This window comes from Neoarius graeffei, chromosome 22, assembly GCF_027579695.1.
Source record: "Neoarius graeffei isolate fNeoGra1 chromosome 22, fNeoGra1.pri, whole genome shotgun sequence".
Taxonomy (NCBI): domain Eukaryota; kingdom Metazoa; phylum Chordata; class Actinopteri; order Siluriformes; family Ariidae; genus Neoarius; species Neoarius graeffei.
This window is the reverse complement of record NC_083590.1, coordinates 14,235,692-14,253,424: the sequence shown is the minus strand read 5'-3', so window position 1 is coordinate 14,253,424 and position 17,733 is coordinate 14,235,692. Positions and strand designations below refer to the sequence as shown.

The window sequence follows — 17,733 nt, the reverse complement described above, 5'->3', positions numbered from 1 at the left end:
AGAAGTGCACAGACAAAGAAGATTTCTGAGGACCTCAGGAAAAAAAAGCATTGTTGATGCTCATCAGGCTGGAAAAGATTACAAAACCATCTCTAAAGAGTTTGGACTTCACCAATCCACAGTCAGACAGATTGTGTACAAATGGAGGAAATTCAAGACCATTGTTACCCTCCCCAAAGTGGTCGACCAACAAAGATCACTCCAAGAGCAAGGTGTGTAATAGCCAGCAAGGTCACAAAGGACCCCAGGGTAACTTCTAAGCAACTGAAGGCCTCTCTCACATTGGCTAATGTTAATGTTCATGAGTCCACTATCAGGAGAATGCTGATCAACAATGTTGTGCACGGCAGGATTGCAAGGAGAAAGCCACTGCTCTCCAAAAAGAACATTGCTGCTCGTTTGCAGTTTGCTAAAAATCACGTGGACAAGCCAGAAGGCTATTGGAAAAATGTTTTGTGGACGGATGAGACCAAAATAGAACTTTTTGGTTTAAATGAGAAGTGTTCTGTTTGAAGAAAGGAAAACACTGCATTCCAGCAGAAGAATGTTATCCCATCTGTGAAACATGGTGGTGGTAGTATCATGTTTTGGGCCTGTTTTGCTGCATCTGGGCCAGGACGGCTTGTCATAATTGATGGAACAATGAATTCTGAATTATACCAGCGAATTTGAAAGGAAAATGTCAGGACATCTGTCCATGAACTGAATCTCAAGAGAAGGTGGGTCATGCAGCAAGACAATGACCCTAAGCACACAAGTTGTTCTTCCAAAGAATGGTAAAAGAAGAATAAAGTTAATGTTTTGGAATGGCCAAGTCAAAGTCCTGACTTTAATCCAATCGAAATGTTGTGGAAGTACCTGAAGCAAGCAGTTCATGTAAGGAAACCCACCAACATCCCAGAGCTGAAGCTGTTCTGTATGGAGGAATGGGCTAAAATTCCTCTTAGCCGGTGTGCAGGACTGATCAACAGTTACCGGAAACATTTAGTTGTAGTTATTGCTGCACAAGGGGGTCACACCAGATACTGAAAGCAAAGGTTCACATACTTTTGCCACTCACAGATATGTAATACTGGATCATTTTACTCAATAAATAAATAACCAAGGATAATATTTTTGTCTCATTTGTTTAACTGGATTCTCTTTATCTACTTTTAGGACTTGTCTGAAAATCTGATGTTTTAGGTCATATTTATGCAGAAATATAGAAAATTCTAAAGGGTTCACAAACTTTCAAGCACCACTGTATATTAGTCGTGAAGTGATCATTTCTCCTCACTTTTACTTTCAAGAAATAACTGGATGTCTTTACAATTAAATATGTGATCATTAAAAATCCAGTCAAGCAGAGATAAATTCTACAGAACATGACTCTCCACTTAAACCTTTAAATTATTGACTTTTTGCTGAATCATTTGCACCTTGAGTAAACTTAATGTCAGTAACAGTGGTAATGTTTGAGTCATTATTAATAATAGCTTGTGATTGGTGAAGAGAATAGAGACAGTCCAACATGAGAGACATCATCTTCACAACCACTATTACACCAAGATGAAAATCTGTTGATGAAGCGTGTGTCATTGTGTCTCTGCAGGTTGTGTGGTTGTGGTGTCTCAGATGAAGGCTGTGCTGCTCTGAGTTCCGCTCTGAGATCAAACCCCTCACACCTGAGAGAACTGAATCTGACTGATAATAATCTGGGAGACTCAGGAGTGAAGCATCTCTGTGCTGTACTGGAGAATCCTCACTGTAAACTGGAGACACTGGGGTAAGATCATCTCTCTGAGAGTCACATGACCTGCTCCTCAGTAAGACACATTCTCTAATAGTGAGACTGAAGCAGAGGTTTTAGGTTCATCATCAATGTCCTGCGGAGGAAGATTGTTTCTGTTCACTGCACACTGATGATTTGTCACAGTGTCTTTGGGTCAGATGGACGTATGTGAGAAGCTGCAGCACAAAACAGGACTTGATCCAACTGCAGTGTGTCTGAAATGTATTACTTTACTTTAGAAATGAATGAATATGAATTTTCACCAGATGAAAAAAAAGTTCCCAACTGACCGTCTCACATTTGCTTCATACTTTTTGAATAAAGTCACTATTCCCAATAAATAATGTGTAAAATTCCCGGCTTGTATCTACATTAGTTTCTGAGATATCGAGGCTTTTAACAGGCAGCGTGGCTCAAATTTTACTGTAAAAACAAGTGTCACAGAAAAACATTACAAAGATCAGTTCATCATTCTTTTTAACTTTTCTTTCTAGTTGCACAAAATTTGTAGGGATAGTGAGGAATGTAGAGTTTCAAAGTAATTTTTGTCAACTTCATCCCAGGACCCCCCTCAATCCAGCCTTGACATGGATATAGATAATTGCTGTGGTGTTTTTTTTTTTTTGCTGTTTTTTTGTTTTGTTTTTTAACTGTTGTTGTTGTTGTTGTTGTCCTTCACGGTTTACTGTTGATGAAATTAAATAATGAAGATGAGCTCAAAGTGCAGACCTTCCGCTTTATTTTGGGGAAACTTGCATCCAGATTGGGTGACTGGTGTTGAAATTACAGCACTGTTTGTATGTGGTCCCTCTTTTTTGAGGGATGAAAAATAATTAGACAAACGAACATTGTCATAAATTACACTGACATTTTTATTCCTCCGACACTGAGAGGTGAAACCAGTATGTTTTGGGGTTTTCTGTCCATTTTTTCTGAAACTCTTGTTCGCACGCCGTCTCAAGAACGAGTGGCTGAATGTTTGTTAGATTTATATGGAATAATCATTGTTTAAGATTCAAGATTCAAGATGTCTTTATTGAAATTCGCAGTGAAGTCGCCACTGAATTACTTTCACGTCACAGACTTAAAAGTTAAAAACTTATACGCCTAACGATATTGCACATCTCGTAACATTCGTAATTAAAAGTAGCAAGATTCTTACACTATACCCCTTACACACAATGATTAACACATTCATAAAATCCACATAACTTAAATAAAATATGTATACATCGATTGCACTTAATTTTTCGATCGTCTGAAAACAGAGAAGTGTTAACGACATGGAAAATATTTGCGGCTTGCTGCTGATGGAAATTATTCCCCAGACTTATTGAGCAGGTTGCACATGTACAGAATAGGAGAGTTGCTATATCGATTTGTTCTTGTTTTGGGGCAATTCAATTTCTGACTGTTTCTCGTGACACGGCCTGAGACCTGAAGCCTGGTCGATGGCAGCCAATCTCTGTATTCAGATTTCAGCAATGTCCTTGCGAACTTGAGGCAGAGCTGCTCCCGTCTCTCTGCTAATGTCACAAGACCAAGGCTTTGCAGTGCACAAGAGTAACCTGTGTAAGCTTTCCCTAAAATAATACGGCACGCCCGTTTCTGAATTCTTTCCAGTTTGTCCGCTTGAGATTGGGTTAGTCCTGATGACCATGCGGGTGCTGCATACTCAAGAATGGGCCTAACATAGCCCGTATAAATCATTGTCAGGTCAGCTGTAGACAGGGCGAACTTCCTTAGTCATTTGAGGAAGTAAAGCTTCCTCGATGCTGAACTTAGCATTTGATCAACTTGTTTGTCCCATTGCAGATCTTTTTGGATGTGAAGCCCTAGAACTTTCAAACAAGATACAACGGCTAAGGGCGTTTCACAAATCTGAAGTGGTAGAAGTAGAGGAGGATTTCGACAGAAAGTCACATGCATGGTGAGGCATTTGGTACCGTTCAGCAGCATGTGATTGTTCGTAGACCATAAGTGTAGCTCATCCAACTCCTGTTGAAGGGTGGAGGAGTGGTGGAGGGCTCTGGACTCAAGCAGATTCATGTCGTCCACGCATTTGTACGTTGGAATGGCAGTGTTACTTGCCGCATCATCAATAAGGGTTAGGAACAAAATGGGACCAAGCAAAGTTCCTTGAGCAACACCACAAGACAGATGTTCCCAACTGGAGAGTGAGCCACGGTAACGGACACACTGCTTCCTGTCAGAAATGAAGTCACATATCCATGGGATTAACTCTCTCCTCAGATCCTTGTTCAGCAATTTTAAGATGACTGTGTTGTGATGCACCCTATCAAAGGCTTTTGAAAATTCAGTAGCCACTAAAGTGCAGATAGATGCTGGAGCATCAGTACCTCTACACAGACTGTCAAGTAAGCTCACCAGAGCATGAACAGTTGAGCGTCCCTTAAGACTGCCATACTGTCTCTTGTCAAAGCTGATGTCTTGTAGAATCCATTCCACTGCAAAGTACTCGGCTATCTTCGAAAACTGAGAAGTTAAGGAGATAGGTCTTAACTGGTCTATACTTACAGGCTGTGTCTTAGGAAGTGGAACAACGACTGCCTGTTTCCACTGGTATGGTACAACTCCCTCGTTAAAAGAAGCATTGAGTATGTGACAGAACGGCATAGCAAGTTCACAGGCAAACTCACGGAGTAGCTTCAGAGGAATGTTGTCAGGGCCAGGTACCTTGGTTGTCTTAACCGCCAGGAGCCGCTGATAAACATCCCAAACATGCAAAGTGGGGAGCTGGTTTGCAGTGGGTAGGAAGGTGGGCAGTTGACAGAGATCCAATGCAGGGAGTGCCTTGGACCCTTCGGCAAATTTTGTGTTAATGATGTCTGCAACAGATGCATCGACCTCGGTATCCAGTCCCGGAATGGTTATCTCACTCCCACATTTACTCACGTTTACCAAATTCATGACCTCCTGATGCCAACGTCATGGATTGGCATGCTTGAGGGAGGCTCGAGATAGTGCTCTCTGAACTAAATTCCGGTAAAACTTCCAAATAATGTGGCCATGTTTATGAAAGGCTTTCTGTCACAGACTAATGAGATGTTTGATCTGAGGTGTCACCCAAGGTTTATCAGTACTATGTATTGTAACGACTTTGGTTGGAAAGTGGTTGTCAATGGCTTCTTCAAGTGACGCATAGAAAACATCTGCTTTTGCAAAAACACTCTCAGCATTATACACCTCTTTCCAGTCATGCGCTGTGATCCACCGACCGAATTCGAACAAACCAGATTCACATAGAGGGCGGACTCGTTTCTTAATGGGCTTGTTGTTTATAGGTCTGTCTTTTGGAATCCAGAGGACTGAAGAATGATCACTAAGTCCCACGGGGGGTAAGATGGAAGGACGCATATACTTATCTTGCATGTTAGATATGATAAGGTCCAAAACAGCATTCCGCCGCGTGTTATCTTTGACGACCTGCGACAGAAGACCGCCTCTGCACAGATCCGAGATGTCCGCGTGGTTGAAATCCCTGAGGAATGCGAGGCCACAGTCAGGGTATTTAGCGCGTATACTGTCAGAAACAGTCAACAGGTGGTCCATCAAGAGGTCTCAGTGAGGTGAGTTGGGGGGAACATAGACTCCACAGACAAGAATAGCGGACAGCGTTCTTGGTAGTCGACGTGGCCTGGTCCAGACCCACACGCATTCCAGATGATCGGGAACGTCATATTCAGTAAGCTGTCTTGATGGAATCTGTTGATTCACATACACCGCTACGCCCCCACCTCGTTTATCCAATCTGTGCTTTGAAAAAACAGTGTAGCCGCTTAATGTAATGACTGATACAGGATGGTTTTCTGTCTGCCAGGTCTCCGACACGACAGCGATGTCCACCTTATTATGAGACAGTGTAGCTTGAAACTCATCCAGTTTGTTTATCAACAACCTGGGGTTGCACAAAAACATTCGGGGGACACATGCTCTTCTTACAGCTGATGCTGGAACTTTAGAAACGTCACACTTAATCAGGTTGGTTGGATGCCGGTGCTGTTTACATTTCCTAATAAGGTCATGGCGTCCGTAACCAACGACAGTAGGAATTTTGCGTAGAAAGTTCTTACCAGCACGACAGCCACGCGGTCTAGAATGGAGACATAGTAGACCCAACTGATGAAATAAATTCTTGAGTTGTACTCCTGCTGGCGGTGCCGCTGACTTGAGACAGCGGAAGTAATGTGAAGAGTACTGTAAGAGTCCCCTCCCCACCATTGTTCAAAACCAAGTGGCCGCACGCTCCAGGCAAAATTCGCTGCAACAGTTCCTTTCTCAACCCGCTTGGTAGTCACATAGATCACACAAGTAGTTAGCAGTACCCTAATAACACTAATATTGCACTTTGGTGATAAACATGAAGCTAAAACACCATAACACAGGACAGAAGCGGAGAACACATAATAAACGCGGCCACTCACAAAGAGCGCCACTTCCGGGTTCTGGTTCTCTGATTCTACAATAATATAAATCTATAGTGTTCTATAAATACACTCTGTAGAAACAAGTTTATTGCCCCTGTGTAGTGCACTATAAGTCGAGTAGAGAACCATCTGAGATTCAGTCTCTCTCTCTCTCTCTCTGATTAAAGTTCATGGTCTCTCTGCTGTTCTCTGTTCAGCTTCAGCTGCTGATGGTTTAATATCACACACAACAGAGGAGAGAAACTAAATATAACACTCAGTATTATCATTATTAATTACACTGTTAATGAGAATAAACAGGTGATATTAAATCCTCATGACATTCTGAATAATAAAATTAATTTTACACTCATCTTTAAAGTAAGAATTAAACCAAGTTGAAAATCTGTTGATGAAGTGTGTGTCATTGTGTCTCTGCAGGTTGTGTGGTTGTGGTGTCTCAGATGAAGGCTGTGCTGCTCTGAGTTCAGCTCTGAGATCAAACCCCTCACACCTGAGAGAACTGGATCTGACTAATAATAATCTGGGAGACTCAGGAGTGAAGTGTCTCTGTGCTGGACTGGAGAATCCTCACTGTAAACTGGAGAAACTGGGGTAAGATCATCTCTCTGAGAGTCACATGACCTGCTCCTCAGTAAGACACATTCTCTAATAGTGAGACTGAAGCAGAGGTTTTAGGTTCATCATCAATGTCCTGAGGAGGAAGATTGTTTATGTTCACTGCACACTGATGATTTGTCACAGAGTCTTTGGGTCAGATGGACGTATGTGAGAAGCTGCAGCACAAAACGGGACTTGATCCGACTGCAATGTGTCTGAAATTTATTACTTTACTTTAGAATTTAATGAAAATGAATTATCACCAGATTAAAAAAAGTTCCCAACTGACCGTCTCAGATTTGCTTCCTACTTTTTGAATAAAGTCACTATTCCCAATAAATAGTGTGTAAAATTCCCGGCTTGTATCTGCTTTAGTTTCTAAGATATCGAGCCTTTTAACAGGCAGCGTGGCTCGAATTTTACTGTCAAAACAAGTGCAACAAAAAAACATTACAATGTTTCATTCATCGTTCTTTTTAACTTTTCTTTCTACTTGCATGAAATTTTCAAGGATAGTGTGGAATGTCGATTTTCAATATGATACCCCCCCCAAGTTAAACCCAGGACCCCCCTAAATCCAGCCCTGATGTGGATATAAATAATTTTTTTTGTTATTATTGTTGTCCTCCACAGTATATTGTTGATGAAATTAAATAATGAAGATGAGCTCAAAGTGTAGACCTTCAGCTTTATTTTGAGGAAACTTGCATCCGGATTGGGTGATGTGAGGATGCAAGCACTTAGGGATGTATCTGCAGGGGAGAGTGGGGAACACAGACTGGCAAATAAATCCAAAACGCTCGGTGAAATCGAAGTTGAGGGACAGGCAGGGGTCAATCAATCAGCAGACAGAGTAATAAGGGCTCGACTAAAGAGTAACTAAATGATAACGAGGGTCAAGGACACGATAAGGCAGGCAGAATAACAAGGCTTGGTATGACGGGTAAGACATTGTACAATACTTTGCATGGAGTGAGTGTGGGAGAGGTGTTTATATAGCGTGGGCTGATTAACCAGGAAATGAGTGACAGGTGTAATTAATAGACAGGCGATAGAGGGTGCTGTGGTTCTTGGGTGTTGTAGTTCAGATCGGCCATGTTTGTAGTCTGACTGGAAGTGGCGCTCTCTGTCGCATTACTGACAGGCAGAGGTGGACAGTACCCAAGTAAATTTACTTGAGTACTGGACTTAAGTACACTTTTTGAGTATTTGTACTTTACTCCTGTATTTTTTTTTGGAAACTTATGACTTTAATTTCACTCCATTTGAAAGACAAATATTGTACTTTTTACTCCACTACATTTCTATGAAGCTCCTCGTTACTCGTTACTATGAAGCAGCTTTGAAAGTGGATGTTTTTTTTTTCTTTTCTTTTCTAAAATGTGATTGTTTTTTTTGCAGGTGACACTGAGACAGCCTGTTAGTAATCACTAAGGTCATGTCACGTCCATAGACTATAAAATCAAGTTCAGTGATTTCTCCTCAGCGTTATTTGAACACGATCAGTTGATGGCAGAACGGAAGGAGGCGGTTCTTCTGGGGAATGCTCTGGGGAAAGGAATAAAGATTTGTTTCATTTTAAATGTTTGCTTTGTTTGCCTAAAACGAACCACATTATGGGCTCCAAAAACTCACCGTCCAACCTGCAGAAGCATACGTAAATATATGTCAGCATTTTATTCCAAGAGAAAGCTTGTAATGAAGTTGTCTGTACTTTTAGAGCTAGTGATAACATTACAATAGCTATGCAGTCTGGTTAGTCAAATGACTTTCCATGGATTTGCCCACCAAGTTGCCGTAGCCTTACCATGGCTAACGTTAACACATAGCGCGTTAACTTGCATGCTGTTAGTTAGCATGTAAAAACAGAATTATGCGAACATGAATAGCATTAACTTATCTGAAGTCCTTTCAGAAATATGTTTTAGCATAATCTTGCCAAATAATTAGAATGTAGAAATCTTTCTTTTCTAGTAGGGTCATTCCATGTCAATTCAACCGGGGCCCGCACACTTAGGTCTCAAAAAATTCTGAAAAAAATCACCAGATGTACCCATGTTACCTAGGAGAAACACTGTAAATTTATTTGAATGTAAGATGTATACTTTCCATGTTACAGCCAGTTTTACTGGGGGAGGGTGGTGTCAATTTTGTTCAGACTCTTTTGTCAAAGTTCACAAGCCCATAGCTCAAGAACTAAACCATGTAGGAGGCTCAAATTTTGCATGCTGGCACATAAATAGGAATAGTATGTAGCAAAACTGTCATTTTGGGTCTGGATGATCCTGCATGGTCATAGCACTCCCACAAAGATGATCAAAATTTTATTGGAGTTTTTGGCTGTGCTCTGTTTAGGCCTTCAGAAGACATATTTTTACCCAACATAGGCTCTTGATTTTTTTCCCTTCTTGAGACAAGTAGAAACACTCTCAAAAAAAGCAATAAACAGAAAGGAAACTCTATCAGTGTTTGAACAGAAGACCTCACAAGTCTGACAAATCATTTTGGATGCCATTTTCAGAGCACCGTAACACCTTGTGGGAATGTGCGCAGATTTTTTAAATATTTTTTTCTTTATTCTCCATGATCCCTTAAAAACACCAATTTGGCTTGTCTTACTCAAATCTTTCTTTTTTATTTTCCACCCTGAACATGGGCAAAATGCACCATTGAGAGCAATATGTTTTCTATAACATTAATGTAAAGAGTAAATAACCAAAGGCCAATTTTGCCCTGACATGATCACCTGAGAGTGCCTGTGCAGGGGTGGAGGTATCCTTTTCAATTTCAATGATTCAGTGATTTTAGGGGCACCTGTGGTTACTCTCAATATTGATTACTCTCAATAGAGTAACCACAGGTGCCCCTAAAATCACTGAATCATTGAAATTGAAAAGGATACCTCCACCCCTGCACAGGCACTCTCAGGTGATCATGTCAGGGCAAAATTAGCCTTTGGTTATTTACTCTTTACATTTTATTTATTTCGAACATGTATAAAAATGTATGTAACTATTTGTACATACAAAAGAAAGAAAATGAGAAAGTGACAAAAAAAAGAATAAATAAAATAACATAAAGAGCTAAGACATTACAATACACCGCACACTGTTCAAAAAAGGAGTGGGAAGAAGTACAATACTTTTAATTTCCCACCCCCTTTTTAACTACCCCGAAATCCAAACTACATTAATACACCTATAAAAATATATACCATATATATATATACACTTCATGAATATCTATATAAATATATAATTACAAAAATAAATATATACTACATACCATATATATATATATATATATATATATATATATATACACACACACACACACACCATAAATATCTATATAAATATTTAATTACAAAATTAAATATATACTACGGGCGGCACGGTGGTGTAGTGGTTAGCGCTGTCGCCTCACAGCAAGAAGGTCCTGGGTTCGAGCCCCGGGGCCGGCGAGGGCCTTTCTGTGTGGAGTTTGCATGTTCTCCCCGTGTCCGCGTGGGTTTCCTCCGGGTGCTCCGGTTTCCCCCACAGTCCAAAGACATGCAGGTTAGGTTAACTGGTGACTCTAAATTGACCGTAGGTGTGAATGTGAGTGTGAATGGTTGTCTGTGTCTATGTGTCAGCCCTGTGATGACCTGGCGACTTGTCCAGGGTGTACCCCGCCTTTTGCCCGTAGTCAGCTGGGATAGGCTCCAGCTTGCCTGCGACCCTGTAGAAGGATAAAGCGGCTAGAGATAATGAGATGAGATGAAATATATACTACATTCCATATATACACACTTCATAAATATCTCTATAAATATATAATTAGAAAAATAAATATCTACTACATACCTATCCCTGTAAATATGAAGATATATACCCCCATAAATAAATATATACCATATATACTATATACTAAGTTAGTTCTAATATAACAATCAACCCTATTCTATTTATCCCCCATCATCCTCCGTTGACATACTTCCTCTTCTATATAGACCCCTTTCACATGACGTCACCACGCCGCGAGATTTTGTTAGGCGCCATATTGGAAGACCAAGTACATGCACTCACAATATAAAACAAAGTACGAGCGAGAGTAAAGTGACACGACGGATGATAATTCTGGTTATGTGAGTACATTACCAGTTGCAGAAAGGGCACGGTATGTGGAGAAACTGGCTGTGATTGATGGGTTTGACCCATATAAGACAAGACTCGGGGCAAGGGAGAATGGAAACATAAGGAGGACCTGACACCAATTCTGCCATCTGTTTGCTACCCAGACATTGTAAACTATTTGTTGTTTACACCCAGTGCCTACACTCAGTGTTCGAACTATGCCGATATTTTCGGGGGGCCCCTTTTTTTCCCTTGGGGGTGTGTGTGCTTGCGCTTGTCTCGGAGCGCGGATCTCCAAACACACGAGAAGCCTATCTTACGCACATATCACGCGGACTCCACACCTCCACACACGCATCGCGTCTGAAGTCATAACTCATCAGGGGAAATTGTGTCCGCATTGGCATGTTCAAAAAACAACCTCGCGTCAGCAATGATACCACATGCAAGGAAAAAAAAACAGTCAGGCTACTCAACAACCAACCTGGCAGCAGCGAGCAAGCCCCAAACCATCCTTTATTATTATTATTAAATTGTAGAAGTCTGGGAGGCTTGCTCCTCATACAGTTATCAACTTGGGGCCACTTTAGCATGTTTTAAATCTGAATTTCTTGCGTTTTCTTACCTCAAAGTGTCCGCAGATCATGCACAGACTTATCCATTATATCCACAGTTTTTTGCCAAGTCTCACACAGGTTTCTTTCAAGTCTACTGTTGGGCCAATAAATCATAAATAAAACAGCTCAGATTTGTTTGTTTAAGTCGTTTGCCACTCCACTTTATTCTCGTGGGTTCACATACTGCTGCCGTTATTATCCCCTTATCACGAGTTTGTTGGTCTTCCAAAATGGCGCAGGGTCTGTTTACTTCCGGTTTCGGGTGACGTCAGTGAAAGGGGTCTATACTTGTTTAAAAATATTTTTTGTACCTTTTTTAAAACAGATTTATATTTGCACTTTGCTTTATTTCTGTCTCCAGTCTGTTCCATAAAGTCACCCCACAGCTCGATACGCACATGTTTTTCATATTTGTTCTAACCTTTGGTTTTTAAAATTTAGGTCTCTCCTTAGATTATATCCCCCCTCTCTCTCACTAAACATTCCTTGTATATTTTTTGGCAGTAGATTATTTCTTGCTCTGTACATTATTTGTGCTGTTCTGAATTTGACCAGATCCATAAATTTCAACATGTGTGATTTTATGAATAGTGAGTTTGTGTGATCTCTGTATCCTGTTTTATTTATTGTCCTTATTGCTCTTTTCTATATTGCACATATCGGCTGCAGAGTGGTTTTGTAGGTGTTTCCCCAGACTTCGACACTGTAGGTGCATTTGGTTAATTATTAAGTGATCTCATTAAATCAGTCTCATTAAATTTGAAGGTTAATAATTAAAAAGAATCAGTCTCATTTGAATCATTTGAAGTGAATTACTCAAATGAATTATTCAAGTGAACCGTTCATTGAATCGTTCAAATGAATCGAATCAGTGAATCATTCAAATGAATCAACTCAGTGAATCATTCAATGTAGTGAATCATTGAATCATACCATCAATCTTAGCGCTCAATAATAATTACCAAACAACTAAATTATGGTATATCATAAAATTATTACAATCACTTACTATTTACATAACTGATATGCACCTTTTTGAATTCTTTGAGAGATTGGGGACTTCAGAAATATCCTTGCACAACAAATGAATACACACAGGTTGTTTAATAAATGAATTTATTATAATAAAGATAAAAATAATCAATATATACAACCAGTGAGGTATATATATATATATATATATATATATATATATATATATATATATATATTTATTTATGTGTGGTGTGTGTGTCTGAGAAAGGGTGTGTGTGTATGCGAGCTATAAAGCTTTGGAATGTTATCTGATTGTGTTGGTATGTGTGAGTGTGGGGGAAGGGCTACCACACGTGTGGAGACAAAGAAAAGTGTGTTAGCTCTAGCCTGTTGCTATGCTAAGCACATGGTGTGGGCCTCCCTTAGCTTTGTGTTGCTAAGTACACGTGGTGAATGCCTTGTGATCCCTGGAGACAACACAATTAGATCTAGAAGCTAATGGAACAAGAGAATTAGCTTTGGATGCTAATGAGCCAAAAGACATTAACCATAGGCTAATTTCACCAACTTATACAGTACTGAATCCACTGAAACCTTGATAAGGTCAAAATGTGTGTTAAGGAGACTTAGGATATTAGTGAAAGGAATAAGAGGAAAACAACATGCACAGCCTAACAATTGAAACAAATGATATTAAACAAAATGAAACAATTCAACACGCTGAGTGTTTTCAGTGTGACAGATAAACAGTTCATGAGTTAAAATTCACACTACTTCATAAAACTAATTCCTAGACTAGTTTACGTATGATTAAGATTATGATTAAGCTGATTATTATGACTAAGCCCAAAAATGCCAGTCTTACTGAGTTTCACCGTAGTGAAAAACGTGAGCTGCTTCTGTAGAGGCGCAGAGAGAGAACTTTCTGGTCCGGCGGAGCACTCAGGTCCGACGTGATGAAAAGAGGATTCTTGGTCCGAGCTTCAGTGTTCGTGAGGAAAAGTCTCTGATCAGAATTAATCTGCACAGTGCTGTTTAGAAGGAATCTGATCGCTTCGATTAAAAACTGTGTTTGAACGGCAGTCGTGACGTCACTTTAATACGAATGCTGGCTGTAAACTCAGGTTGAGTTTGAAGATCGCGCTATTCTGGATTTTTACCTTGGCCAGAGGTGAACACAGAACGCGCTGGATGGTAGATCTTTGCAAAAGTGAGATGTTCCCGGGTTTGCCTGCAAATGCGAGCGGTCTCTTTATTGTCTGTTGGAGTTGAAGTCCACAGAGCCAGAGATGAGGAGTTGAGCGTTTGTTCCATTATTTATCTCTTCATGGCGGACGTGGTGATAATCCCGCTCCCGGCATGACGTATGTCCACGCGGAATTTGGCTGGGAGTTGTAGTTCTTAGACACAAAATGGCGGACTGTACCTACATTCCCCCTTTTGGTCTCAGGGGTATGATGGAGTCGTAGCACTGAGAGCACAGTACCATACAGTCCACATGTCCGTAGTCCTTGAGGCAGCTTTGCTCTGCACAGTCCATGGTGTCCTGTGAAAACTGTGTAAACTCATGAGTTCCAGTAAGACAGTTGGAGACAGAGGCATTTTGGGCATATAACCACTGTATAGGCATTTTGGGCATATGATCACTCTAGCTAACTAGATCAAAATCACATTAAAAAAATTAAACAGTAAACATGAAACATGTAGTGTTTAATTTCTTATGCTTAAAAAAAAACAAGAAAAGAGAAGAAATGAAGGAAGGAAAGAAGTATTAGTGTTTGGGGTTGGCAAACCCTTCTAGAAATCTTCTGTGTTTGGTAATAGCAGTGGGTGGTCTGGCCAGAAAGCGTGCGCTACTGCAGTTAAAGCTATCAGGGACACAGACCATCTTATCTAGCTAGGCATGTAGTGTTATGTATGGGTTGCCTGGGCAGACCCAGTGGATGTCTTTAGTGGAGGTGCACATCTCTAAGTTTTGTGGATTCACAAAAATGAGGATAGCACTGCCAAGACTATATGCCAGGTGTATTTGCGATGAATACACACTAGTAATAATAACGGATTTTAGTAATCTATCTACCATGCTATACCAAAGGGTTATTACTTCACTGAGTTGGTAAATCTGACTGGGAATGTTAGTGTACGCTTATGGGTGAGTGATGCGTACAAGTTAGGTGGATAGGATAGGCCTAGCTATTGTCCACCCCCTTTTTGGAGTGAGGACTGTTCAAAAGGTTTTGATTCGATTATCATGGAAATCGATATGAGAGCGTTTGATTAGGCCTAGATGTCCTAATGTGATACGCGACGGGGAACGGTTTTCCCACGATCGAAAGGTCTCGACCAGGGTGGTAGGAACTTTGAGATTCGGACGTGGTAGGCTTTGTGTCCTTCTACGCTCGAATCGAGATTCTTTTGGGCACCTGTAAAGGTTGACTGTAGGTGGCGTCATAGGTCGGCGACATGTTGATGTTTGGTGTATGCAATCGCAATGCTCATGGCCTCTGGTTTGTATAGGAGATGCGGGGGAAGAACCGTCTCTCGCCCAGTCATCATCCCAAAGGGTGTGATTTCAGTGGCGCAATGAGGGGTGGACCGAATGGCCCTTAGCACCAAGGGAAGTTTCACGTCCCAATTTTCACCATGGTTTGTGGCATACGGTACTTCTGCAGCATGGTCACAATGGTTTGAATGGTTCGTTCAACCTGACCAGAGAATTGAGGGTGGTACGCGATATGGAATTTTGCCTCGACGCCTAACATGTTCCACAGCACAGCCATTACACCAGCGGTGAAATGGGTGTCTGTGTCTGAGTCGATGGATAGAGGGAGATTTGTGCCACTAGGGGGAGTCGCGATGTCAGGTGTTTCAACATCAGACTCGGTGTGCAAAGACATGAACTGAAAGTTCATCGGAAATTTGATCTCGCGTGGCGCTTGGTTGATCGGTGTTCGCATTAATCTCATCGCAACGGATTTGTGCATATTTTGTGGGATCCAACGACTGTGGGGTTTTGTTTTGTGTGAAACTGACTAAGTTTATGTTGCAGGGCTTGGTTGGGATTGGGTTGCCTTGTGAGAGCCATGTCTGAGAGATGGTGGTGAAGACTTCAGCGCACGTGAGAGGCGCATTTTGTGTGTTTGCCTTTACCACCGGGGGGGGCCCTACATCCTGACCCTCGCCTGCTGTTTCAGAGGGATCTCCTCCCCCTTTCACAAGATATACCCGTGGTTTCTGGCCTAGTCATGCTAACAGATTGCTTTTGTCATTTTCCTTGAACTCTTTTGTTTTATCGGTTGAGGAATTTGACTGTTCCTGTAACAGTCTTCTGAATTCAGCCAAGCAGGCCTTCAAAGAGTCCAGCTCTGAGTGGGACTCATGAGATTGGTCCGAGTCACTGTCTCGGTCACCTCTACCCTTACGTGGGTAGCTACCTTTGGAACGCTCCTGCCATCTCTGGCCAGAGCGGGGATGACGATCTTGCTGCCAACCGTTTTGTTCCTTATGACTATTCTCATCAGATGAGCGGTTGCCATGGTCACTGTGGCCTTTCCATCAGTCTCTCCTGGCCTTACCTTGCCGATTCTCTCACTCACCTTGGTGATGGTTCGGCAAGGGGCGGTTTGGACCGTAGTTTCTCCAGGTGGGTCCCCCTTTTGGAGCTTCACCTTCTTCTAAGGTTAGCGGGGGCTTGTCCTCACCCTGAAAACTAAGGACTCGGGGTTCATCATCGTTTCCATTTGCGGTTTTGACGATGGTCTCCCAGGTCATTTGGGCTAGTTGCCTAGTGTCCCTCATCAAGTAGAAACCTTGTTGACACATCAGTGTGACATGGGTCCGCACGCTTGGGTGGAGGTTATACAAGAAGAGGGATTTGAAGCCTCTATCTTCTTCCAAGCCTGGTGCGCTACTACCCTGGAAATAGGCAGTACGTAGCCATCTATAATATTCACGAGGCGCCTCAGACCGTTTTTGTTTGATTTGTATAGCACACAATGTCGCGGAGGTTTCATCCGTGTACGACGCATATTCTTCTCTCATGTGATTGCGAAGTTTCGAGTAACTATCGCGAATGTTTGGTGGTAGTGTCTCTAAAAAGGCACGGACGCTACTATTGGAGGTCTTCCAGATCAGTTTGAGTTTTTCTCGCGTTGTGGCTTTCGGTAGGTCTATTAGGCATCGGTCGATTTCTCATAAATAATCATTTACATTGGTTCTTTTATTATCAGGATCGAATTGCTCGATATCTTAGGCAAGTAGGTCAATTTGCCGTATGCGGAGGGTTTGGTGCACGTCCTTGTGCGACCTCCTTCGCTCTCCTGAGTACTCACTGTCTGAGCTACTCTGGAATCGCTCTCGTTTCGCACGAGATGCGTAGTCTGATTCATCTGAAGATGGATCAGGGAAACTGTAGCGCACTGACCTGCGTGTGCTACGGGCCTGGGCTCAGGATGAGCGCAGGATGGCTCCATCTTGGCTAAGCGACAACGGGGTCGTGTAGCGAGTTGATGGAGTTTGGCGGCATGTCTGGTGCTCGGCCAGATAATCCACGGTGTCCAGTTTGGATGCTGCTTCCCACTCTGAGCTTCAGCGCATTGTTGGGGGTCTTTCACGCCCCTCGCACTGCTCTTGGGGGGTCTGCTCCTCAGCAGCCCTTTTAGCAGCCATTTCGGCTTTCTCTAGCCTTTTGGCACAATCAAGGGAGTTCTTCAAGAGACTACGCTCCCTATGTAAATCATTGACATCGGCTGCCAGCTCGGCGTTGCTGGTGGTCAGCCTGTCAACGTCTCCGCGGAGGGATCTGATCTCTAGATCAGTATCCTGGAAGTGAAAAAGGAATAGCTTACCTAGTACCTCTTGGACACTAATAGTTCTCTTTGGATCTCTCATATGTTTTATTGAGTTGATTATGTTAATTTGGCATTCACACTTACTCATATCCTTAATGTTTGCCCTTTCGGAGTCAGAGCAGTGAATGAGGTCTGCGATGACCTCAAAGAGAGACACGTCTTGAAATTTGTCTTCAATTCCTGAGACACAAGGGGATGCCATTTTGTTTAGGCTGGATGCTAGATAATTAATTAATCAATGAGTTAATTATTAATTAATCTTTATTAATCAACATTAACTATGTAATTAATTAAAAAGGTTTGTTTGGAAATTCTCTCTTATCCTAAGTTGAATAGGTTATGAGTATTTGTGAT

The 17,733-nt window shown here is 41.7% G+C and overlaps 1 protein-coding gene across 1 annotated transcript in view; it reads left to right on the top strand.

Annotated features, from left to right (window-relative positions):
- The window catches only part of LOC132870285 (NACHT, LRR and PYD domains-containing protein 12-like), a 202,983-nt gene that overhangs the window by 114,239 nt on the left and 71,011 nt on the right, over positions 1-17,733 (top strand). Inside the window, exons 13-14 of the mRNA XM_060903920.1 lie at positions 1,595-1,768; positions 6,643-6,816. Of these exons, the coding sequence (XP_060759903.1) occupies positions 1,595-1,768; positions 6,643-6,816 (348 nt within the window). The remainder of the gene's footprint in view (positions 1-1,594; positions 1,769-6,642; positions 6,817-17,733) is intronic.